At 37.0% G+C, this 10,958-nt stretch overlaps 1 protein-coding gene across 2 annotated transcripts in view; it reads right to left on the bottom strand.

Moving 5' to 3' along the window:
• Positions 1-992: 992 nt before the first annotated feature.
• Positions 993-10,958, bottom strand: part of TMEM65 (transmembrane protein 65) — a 29,978-nt gene continuing 20,012 nt past the window's right edge. For both annotated transcript variants that reach the window (XM_056484020.1, XM_056484021.1), the window contains 6 exons: positions 9,973-10,017; positions 7,808-7,875; positions 6,991-7,045; positions 5,786-5,828; positions 5,047-5,152; positions 993-3,534 (listed from right to left, as the gene is read on the bottom strand). In XM_056484020.1, the coding sequence (XP_056339995.1) occupies positions 3,442-3,534; positions 5,047-5,152; positions 5,786-5,828; positions 6,991-7,045; positions 7,808-7,875; positions 9,973-10,017 (410 nt within the window). In that variant the 3' untranslated portion in view covers positions 993-3,441. The remainder of the gene's footprint in view (positions 3,535-5,046; positions 5,153-5,785; positions 5,829-6,990; positions 7,046-7,807; positions 7,876-9,972; positions 10,018-10,958) is intronic.

The following is a 10,958-nucleotide window of genomic DNA, read 5'->3' as shown; positions in this document are numbered from 1 at the left end:
AATTGCTCTCTTCTGAGCATGAAGAGACAGATGTACCACTCCATGGTGGTATTTCCTATGACAGTGACAAAGGACCACTAGCTTATAATTTAAATATAATAAATTCCTGTTTTGTATAACTGAGGCTGAATACCCACAGGATATTATTAACATTTTCCCTCCAGCATCTGGTCTAATAAAGAAACACAGAACATCTTTGCTGTAGTACAAAAGTTTACAGAAAATTCAACAATTTAATTAAAGACAATACAAAATATGTTGTCTGAATTAAAATAATTTATGTAAAAGTACATGCATGAGAAAATACTGGCAAGAAGATTTGGGTATCCCTATTATCAGATGCATGTTCTTTGTTCCTAGAGATAACATACAGTCAAAAATACATTTATAATTTAAGCTACAATAGAAGACAGTATTTCAAACAATTGAGTCTACCAGCCCTTCAAGGCAAAAGAAATTCCTGCTAACACAGGACAAACTAGAATTAAAAAAAAAAAAAGCAATAATGAATTCTCTGAACAAGCCTGTAGTGTTTTGTTTTTCCTTTTATCAAGAAGGGAAAAGACACCAGAAAATAAAGGGGACTCTGTCTTCTCAGGTTTTTAGTAAGTGTGATCAGAGCATCAGGGATTACATTCACCCATATACCCCAGAAAAACCCACTCTCCTTGTGGAGAGACAGGGCACAGATCAGGCACAGATCCTCCCTTCCATTCGAAGCAGTGCCATGTCCACACAAGTGTGGATCCTGTAGCCAAAGGAAACTGCCTGGTTCTCAGGGGGGCAGCTTGGCCCCAACAAGCACCTTCTCTGAGCCTCCAGCAGCACCACTAATCCTCTCACAAGTTATTCTTCACCTTTATCAAATACTGAAACCCCAGAAGTCACCTACATTTTGGTATCAGACTGAAATACCCAATATTTCTTACCATGTGTCACTTGCCCTCCACATTTTTGTGGTCAACTAAACAGTTTAACAAGACGACACATGATTAACTTCTTTAAAGATATTTTAGTTCATTGATTCTCAATAAAAGCACTGGTTGAAGTACAGTAGTTTGACATACAGCAACAAAAGGTACTCAATTTACATGCACAGCTATTTAACAATAGTACACAGCCTTTTCTATTGCCATTATAAAACAAATACTACTGTGACAGCTGGCACAATCTTCCAGTTGTTCTCATGAGCTGTAATAGAGTGATGAAAACAGTGTTCTGATGGTACAATGCCAAAGAACAGAGATTTGGCCATTGCTGGAAGATTCCAATCAAGATGCCAGCATCGTAATGGGAAGCAGTGTTGAAATAATTGTAAAACAGCGACAAAAGAAGCTATGCAAAATTGTTTGACTTGTACTTCAGTTTAAGAAAAATGTGAAAAATACATACAGCCTTGTATAGAAACAAAAGTGCCTGCAGAGGCAGAAAAGTTAAAAGTTTAAGGCAAGACAAATGTCTGGATGAGTAAAAAAACCTCTGAACATTGAAGTACTGTAAAGCAGGAGCAAAGTGTTGGTGAAAGAGTGCATAACTGCCTCTCTGGATTGTTTTTGTGGGTTGGGGTTTTTTGGTTTTGTTTTTTGGGGTTTTTTCTGTCAAGAGTTATGGGGTTTGTTGTTGTTGTTGTTTTATTTAATTTTATTTTAATAAAGCGTCCACCTTTGAAGCACAAGCCGAAACTCCTCTGCATTTGTGTTTGATGCTTGGCTGAGCTTTCATTCTGTTTTACAGCTTGGTCCAGATCTGCATGGTTTAATGTGCCAAGTACAGCACATACTATTAGGATTACTCACTCCAAGCTTTCAACATCTGCTTTTCAAGAAACAAATAGAAGTGTCACCTTCATTAAATTCAGTTTCAGTGTTGCTGTTAAAGGGCTTCTAGAAATCAGACCAGAGAAACCAGATTTATAACAATGAGATAAGCAACACGCTGTGTAAAACACACACATATAATAAAATAACATACAATAACATACAGTAAGACTCTTCCTATAGCAAATAAAAATCATCAGGGGACTTAATATTTTTAAACATTTCTTTCTAGGTTTCAGAAGTCCTAGCAATTTCAGCAATAAAACTTTCAAAGTGCCCTGGCTGTGCCACTTCTTAGTGGCTTTTCCAAATGGTGTTCAAACAAGTAAGAAATCTTCTCCTCTAAGGGACAATTAGCAGTTTAGTATTAAGCTATTGGCAAGTAAGATCCTGAAATATTATGAATATGCAATAGTTGTCATAATTTTATTCATAACCACGTAAAAAGCACAGTTACATGATACTGCACTGTTAGGTCTATAATACACCAAGAAAGAATGCAAAAATAAAAGTAAAAATAAAAGTTAAAAGGCCTGAATTCTCTTATTTTTGTTGCTTGTTTTTTTTAACTAATTGTCTCAGAAACAAAAAAAAAAAAAGTAACAAAGGTTTAATCTTAAACATAAAGGTATTATCATCATATCAGGTCCTCTAATCCAGACTGATGGTACACTTAACATTTCGACTGAACCACTCATCACAAACTTGCAATGTCAGCATTTATTCATACCCTGAACTGTTCCCTGGCCTCATCTACCTAACTATTCACACCCTACTTTAAGCATATCAGTTTAAAAAGCTGTTTGTGGTTTTGAAACAGTTGGTCTGAATTCTTTAATACCACACTCAAACCAGAGGAAGACAAATTTAAGGATATTTCAACTCCATTCTCAAAACACTGTTTAGAAAGGAAAAAAGAGGCATGAATATGGAAGTACAGAAGGTGTTAAAACATCACTTTAAAAATGAACTTGGTAGAGAGCCTACCCTGGAAACACTTACCTTGACAAAGCATCAACATGATCATCTCAGAAGACAATTCAGAATTGTCTGAATTAAGAAACACTTAAGTCAGAATTGAGAAAAAAAAAAGAAACTATACTGTCAAAGATCACTGAAATATCTAAAGCAGTACAAAATTATGGCTGTTAAGGGGCAACCAGTCACCTTGCAAAGTGAGGGACTTCCAATTTCTCATCCCTGACCTTCTTAATAATCTGCATTGAAGGACCTGATGAACACCAGTGATATTTCTGTCATGCAATTACAACTGTTAAGCAGCCAATATGTAACTCAAGAGTGATACTGTCATCCATGGTGGATTATTGAAGTAATAATCTATTAAACAATAAATTCAAAGGGGAAAGTGGTAAACATCTTGCCATAAGTGAAAACACTTCAAAAATTTACAATTAAATAAAAAGTTAGATGAAATCTTATAAAAAGAAGTACTGAACACAACAAGGCCACAATAAATTAGTGTTTCCATAAAACGACATGCTGAAGGTTTTGTTCCCAAGTCTATACATTTTTTTTACTGTCTGTTAATTCCTAAATATTGACAGCATAATTGAATAATTGAGGTACAGTAGTTTACATTTGTATATGTCTTGTAAAAAGATTATTATTTTTCTTCCAGTTTTTCTTCCTCCTCGCCAAAGAACAACAAAGGAAACATTCCTAAAATGCAGCCAATGGTCACTCCAATTGCTTTACCCTAAAGAAAGGGGGGAAAAAAAATTAAGTTTTTCACTGATCAGTTGTTACTCATTTCCCACCTACCACCACAACCAGGAACACACACCCCTCGTTCTAGTTTTCAGCTGGGAGTCACATTTTTCTTAGCATGCACACTAGATACAAAGTCTATGAGAGAGACAGATAAGACAAGGTTAGAAACAGTGTTTGCTATGATAAAAGACAACTTTGAAGAAGGAGGAGGGCAATGATCATGAGGAGCTGCACAAGTGGTAAAGGAGGAAACAGACATTCAAAGGATTAGCAGAATGGCCAGGAAGACAGAAAAGGGGGGAAAAAGCCCAAAACAACAAACCACGAAACACCACCAAAACACATTTTAGGTGCAATTATAAATGCATCTGCTTGTATCTGGTACTGCAAGTCATCAAAGGAATGAGTGGCTCCTTGCAAACATGATGGCATAAGGCAAAACCAACAAAAACTGGAAAACATTTCAGTTGACCTGAATGTATAAGTCAAGAGGAGAGGAAATAAAGTAAGACCAGCAGCCTCCAAAACACATCAATAGCAGTAGGTGGATAGCACTGAAAAACTTGAGACAGCAGGTAAAAAAGAAAATATGCTACCATACAGGCAAAGGTGCACAAAAGTCTTTCACAGAAAAGGAATATAAACAAACTGAGTGCAATGACAGGGTTTTGCCACAGGCTCAGCTTTTACTGAGAAGACTCTTAAGACTATGGGGCAGCCCCCCTAACAACATGTCAACTCTTCACTGCTCTGTGCTTTGATCTATCACTGCTAAAATCAGACTTTTTCTACTGTAACTTTTCCTCACTAAGTCCTATTTCTCTTCCCTTAAATCTGCAAAAGTATTTTTCCCAATGAAGGTTCATTCTGGCAAAGTGAAGTATCTGTTTCTTTACTCAGTTTCTGATCATCTGTTTCTTTAATCATTGCTCTCACTGCTGAAGTGGGACCACTTAAAATGTTTAAATGTTTAGTAAGTAATCACCCTGAAACTGCCTCTACAAGATGAGTGTCCTGTAACTGTAAACACAGGCAGTGACTATTACTCAAATGCTAAAAGTTTGGCCAGAGATAAGCTAATTCCATATCCAAGCTAATTATAGAATATTAGAAATTAGTACAAACCAGCACAGGTATATGAATAGCAAGCACTTGACAAAGAATATATAGGACTAAACTACTGAGGGGTCATAACTTCCAAGTAAATTATCTTATCACCATAGTCAGAGCTCAACCCAGGCACCTGCACAGCATACACAAAGTCATTGCAGAGACTATCACACCACTTGGGGATTGCTGCATACAAAAAAAACCACTCAAGCTCAAAAAAATCCAATCTGTTGATTCTCCCTCACATGGGCTCAAGACTAAACTCCCTCTGGGGAACATGCACAATGTTGGTGGTCATTAAGGAATAAATGGAAAAAGTGACAAAAATAATTTCCCAGCTAGTTTAAACACAAAATGCTCCACGCCAGCAGTGCTGCAGGATACTCACCAAGTGTGCACTGAGCCGGGTCTGCCACATGTCAGCCTGTTTGGGTGTCAGGTCAGGGATTGACAGACCCAGTCGTGAAGCCAAAGCCTCTACATAACCTGCAAGACTGGAAGAACAAGAAAACAAGAGCAAATGATTTTAAATCTCACAGTATTTTCTAGTGAGGGTTTTGAAATACTTTAACTAAAAAGCAAGAGCTTTTCGTTCAGCATACCAATAAAGTGATTGAGAGAAAACTATGAGAAAGAGTTCAGACTTCTAAAGGTCACATTTTGCAATGTAAGCTAATTATCTCACTGACAGTATTTCCAAAAAACTTTATGCAGTACAACACAACTGGTGTGAATGTTAATGCATTTTTGAAGAACTTTTTAAGTAACCTTACTGGAGGAAAGGTTATGCACAGACTAGTTAGTAGCAAGCCTTGTAACTTGCAGAAAACAAAACAGAGGGAAAGTGGGAAAAACAGGCCTAACAAACAGCTTTATTTTCAGCAGTTATGCAGAAATTTCCTTTAAAAACTAAAATAAGCTGTATCTCTTTTTATCAGAAATAGATATGCCTGGATCTGAAGACCAGAGATATTGTTTTAGCTGAGGAGAAGAAATTCTCTTCAGGCCTGGGGATAACAACCTGAGAAGGCATATTAGGCAGAGCTATATTATATTACAAAAAAATATATTTCCACTTTGCATCTCAAAGAATGCACTTAATAGTCTTAGCACAAGTTCATACATACCCCAGTCCAGCTAAATCTGAAACAAGGTTTCCCAAAGCTGCAGCTGGAGGGAGAAAGAGGAAAAAGATATTTTAGCTATGAACAAAATCAACCAGCTCCCATTCTCCAGTGACCCTCACTTACTCTCAATTTATATAGAATTAAAGACTAGATCTAAGTTCTTTATATTTTTTTTTCTGACCTTATTACAGTTTAATAACAGCAGAACAATTAGTAAGAGGTGCAACTATTTTTCTCAATTTATGTGGAGAAAACTTGACAAATATAAAAAGACAACACTAACACCTGGAAATCAACATAACTCTTGAGATTAGAATTAAGAACAGCTGTGCATGGTTGTCAGCTCCATGCAGCTAATTCTGGACACAAAGCAAGGTCTTCCAGTGGCTGAAGAGGTACAGGAGAACTGGAAATAGAAGGAGCTGTCACTCAGGTTTGCAGCTTTGTTAAATATGTCAACATATCCATGAACTGTGTCAATTTAAGAAGAAATACTATACACAAGTGAACAAAGCTACACACAAAATATGTGATTTCACAGCAGACCTTACTAAGATAAGCTTCCTTGTGACTGTGTCACATTGAACCAAGGCCTGCAAATTTCCAAATCTTTAACTTTCTCAGCTATGACATTTTCAGTGAAGCTCTCCCTCCTCCATGCTTTTGAGCAATGCTGCACCTGCAGCTGGTGGATCCTCAAGCAACCTCTGACACTGCACAGGCACCAAAGCTGTTGAGCAGAGCTTATCAGTTTTGGCCCACTGCAGGAGCAGGGTGGCTGCTTGGCCTTCCTGGGCTATCTCATCAAGGCAGAGGAGCCATCAAGAACTACAGTAAAAAGGCACCAACACTGATCTCCACTTAGCACTGCAAGCAAACAGCAACATACATATACCCACATACATTGATATTGGGCCCTGGGCAGTTTAGAGCAGTTCCATTACAGAAATGCAAATACACTTTCCCAAATGACCCAGGATTTGAATTATTAGACTGAAATCAACAAGAATTTAAAAAGCTATTTGGACTGAAATTCCATTTCTGCAAATGGAATATGTCCTTGCTTCACCCAGAAGTTGTTTCTTTATTAGGAAAGGCAGCTGCAAGACTGAGGAAGAGCCATTTCCAGGCCTGTGTGCTACTTTCAGCCTAAAATACAGGAATGTGCCATACGAGTCCAAATGTGCTGCAATTTTAATACTTGCCTGCCATAGTTGAAATTCCTAAGACAACTCCAATTGACAATTCTATTTGGGTTCCCTGAAAAATAAAGAGTTTTCTCATTATTTGAGGGATTTGGAGTTAAAATAAATTATATTGATACAACGGACAGAAGTATTGTTTATTGCTTGTCTACATTAGAAGTGAAAGGATAAATGGACATTTCTTCTATTAGATCACAAAGATCTTGTCTTCCTGGGATATATATTTCCCCTAAGGCAAGGGCCTACTTCTGAAAGTCTTTTAATATTTCATACCCTTGTAGGAGGCAGCTGGTGGACAAACCTACAACCTCTATCCCTGCATACCATCTTCCTCACTGCAATTCTTAGCTGAATGCACAGTTCTGAACAAAAACTTCTACAAATACCGAGCCAACAAATAAAACACATTATCCCAGATCCTTATGTTTTCAGCTGAAGAAACAAAACCACATGGTCTGTATTATGAAACACCAGTACATGGTCAAAACATGAGAGACAATGAACTAAAACAAGACATGGTCCAGTTGGATATAGCAAAACATTTTCCATCATGAGGACAGCTGAGCATTGGAACAGGTTGCTCAGACAGGCTGCCCTTGGATTTCTCAAGTCCCTCAGGATAAAACCATGAACAACTTGGTCTCATCTTACAGCTGGCTCTGCTTTGAGCAGGAGGTTTGACTAGAGACCCTGAGAGGATCCTGAGCAGATCCTGATCCTAGACTTTCTAGACTAGTTCTCACAGGCCATTCTACTCTGTTCTCTTGAAAAATATGAATCTTAGAGACTTGATCAAGGAATGAAACAGTGAACTTACCGCAGCAATCATAATTGCGTTATCCAAAAATCCAAACCCTACAAAAGGTAATGCATTGTGGAAGAACACTAAAAGAAACAAGTAATAAAGAAAAAAAAATATTTATAAGAGAGTTCACTAGTGCACAGGAACAATTGAAATGTCTAATACTGGTTTTAAGAGAAACAAAGGCAAAATACACAAAATTTCTTTCCTACTGGTCACCTTTTTGCTGCCGGTAGTTGTGGTAAAACCCTTTGCTACACAGAAATGTTACTAATGGCTTGTAAAGAACCAGGTGAACTGCCTACTTTGCAAATACTTGTACAATTTCAGGGGGAAGCCACTTAAGCCTACTAGTGCATAAGAGAAATACCTAAAACTACATGAACTCAGGTATTATTTACAGACCTTAAAGAGATGTTGCAGTATCACTGAAGATCACCAAACTGTCTCATTGAAGATCACCAAACTGTCTCTCCTGCATTCTTCTTTTGCTTGAAATAAAGGCCCTTTCTCTGCAAGCTCCTCACTATTTCTGTGCAAGAGCTTAATCTTCTTCACACATTCCTAAAATTTCATATTTTAAAAGCATTGTCTGGAGCTAGACAATTCTTGTCCAAGTTCCTTCAGCCAAATCTGCAAATGTCAAGGTGGGTTTCACTAGTGTGTCTGTTATAATACATTGTTAATTATCTCAGCAGTTCAACCAAAACTACTGTATCTTGATTTTGTTTGTGCACTACCTCAATGCAAGTTTTAACTGCTTCTTTATACACTGCTTAAGAAACCAAATTCCACCTTTTGTTTCACATATTTTCTTCTTTTTTACTTCTGAAACCCATTAAATCCTTTCTGAAAATATTTTCTGTTGCTGAAGTTTGGAACATGCTAGTCTGAGTAATTTCTAAGGATAAGCACAGTGCTACTGTGTCATTCCTTTTAGCCCTGCTTCATTTTTCCCTCTCAGTTTTTAGCCTGAAAGCTTCTAATGGGGATGGGATTGAATTTGCACAGCATTGTCTCCAGCTGAGTTTCAAGGTGCTCACTTTGTAAGACTAAATACAGCATAAGGACAGGCTACATAACTAAAATACAGTTGAAAGTTGAAAATTTTCATTTTTTTTAACTTTTAAAATGCAGCAGATATTCAGTTTGGATTTGGTTGGAGTTTGGGTAGTTTGTTTTTTTTTAATTCACGCTGGGCTATAATTCCTACATTTTATAAACTTAAAGAGATGCAAACTTAAGAAGAGGGATGAAAGAGGAGTGCATGAACCTCACAGTCATGTGAAAAGAAACTGGTACCAGTGCCTTTTGGGTTTCCTTTCTGCAGACAGGATGAATCCATGACCACACAAAAAACCAAAGCCACATTCAAGATCATTTATGCTTAGGTACTAGAACATGAATGGACATCTGTAACTACTATGTGAGAATATGCCTGTCTCCTAAACTGCACAGGTAAAAGACTAGACCACAAAACTATGAAACTTTCCAATTATTTTTAAACTATCACAGGACAAATAAATAATCAAAAAAGCACACAGATATGCCCAGCACACAGTATTTTCAAAATGTGTGTACTGGTGCTAAACTGGGACCTCAAATTCTTAGTGAAATGGACAGAATTTTGGAATTAATGGTGTAAACAGAACCCCAGGACAAAGGGTGGGGGGGGGAAACCAAATTAGAAAAAAATGTAGATAATTAGAAAAGGAAAATGTTTGCCTAAATAAATTTGCTCACTGCAGAGTACAAAACCACAAAAATAGATTAATTTGGAAACTAAATCAGAATTTGAATTATGGTATTATAAATATACAATCTGTTTCAAATTTCTGTGCAATTTTATACCACTTCTCAGTCCTTTTGAAGCACAAAACTTCCACAAGGCACTGCAGCACCAACACTGCTTGGCTTAGAAAAACAATGTTTGCTGCTGGCTTTGAACAGTGTGCTCTCATTTGGGCTTTCTGTCCTACTTTCACTAAGTATTGCACATTCTCCAGCCGAGGTGTTATGAAACAAAGGCAGCAGGGTGAGTGTTGGTGCTTGCTTTGGTTTTCTCTCACTCCATACAACAGGGATGAGGACAGACCAGCACTTGTGGAACAAAGATGAAGCCAATTCAAAGAGGGACTGCACAAATACTGAACCACATTCAACAAACATTCTTCTTTTACCATGTCTCAGTTGTCCTGGAGATGGTGGTGCAACCTCCAACTTCTCTAGAGAAGTCAAAATGAAATGAGAAAGTTAGCTGCTTCATCACAAATTCAATTTATTATCCAATCTTTACCAAATTACTAGCAGGCAAAAAAGCAGTTATGTTATTTAACAGCTTTCAAATGGGAAAAAAAAAATACTTCACACCTACATTTTTATTATTTTTACAAATGACAACATTGTATTATATGCCAAAAAGTCTTAGAATATTACAAGCTTACACTAGTTTAAGTGATTATGCAAAGTAACAGCATACTTCAGAGGCAGTCCAACAGCCATCTTCATTGGAAAATTACAAAACCATACTAAAATTTGAAAAATCAAATCTTCTAGAGACAATTGTATGTTATTTTTTTAGTGGCCCTCTAAACATGCAGCAGACAGCCTTATTTCCCCCAGAGTGTGTAAAACAAATCTTATCATTTATATTCTCACAAAAGACATTGTTTCACAGCAATATAAGAACAAAAAAAAATAGAGACTACTGATTTCAGTAACAGCAGACTAAGTTTGGTCATTTAGTGCATGTTTCAGGTATCCTAGACTCAAACCACTAAGAGTTAGCAAGGACCAGGATATCACTCCTGAACCTGACAGAGTACTTTCTCTACAGGAAACCAATGCAGTTGTGATCAGAGATGCTGTGCAGAATTCAACAGCAAGTTACTCATTTAACAGCAGCAAGGGAAAAAAAACTAGCTACATTTTGGGTTGCTCTTGTGTATTTTTTTATGTAGATATTAAGCGTAAGACCTCCTTTTTTAAAACAGAAAAAAATTATTCACCCAGTATTTTCCAATATTATGAACCCTGAGGTTTTGACAAGTTGCTTCCATACTTCTTCTGAAGTAACTTCTACAGACAAAGATTAAAAATGGTAAAATGTGGAACCGACAACACTCAAGTATTCAAATTTTGCTTGGGGCAGCCAAGTACCCAGAAA

Source organism: Oenanthe melanoleuca, chromosome 2, assembly GCF_029582105.1.
Source record: "Oenanthe melanoleuca isolate GR-GAL-2019-014 chromosome 2, OMel1.0, whole genome shotgun sequence".
NCBI classification, from domain to species: domain Eukaryota; kingdom Metazoa; phylum Chordata; class Aves; order Passeriformes; family Muscicapidae; genus Oenanthe; species Oenanthe melanoleuca.
The sequence above is the reverse complement of the archived record's forward strand: the minus strand, read 5'-3'. Positions and strand labels throughout refer to the sequence as shown.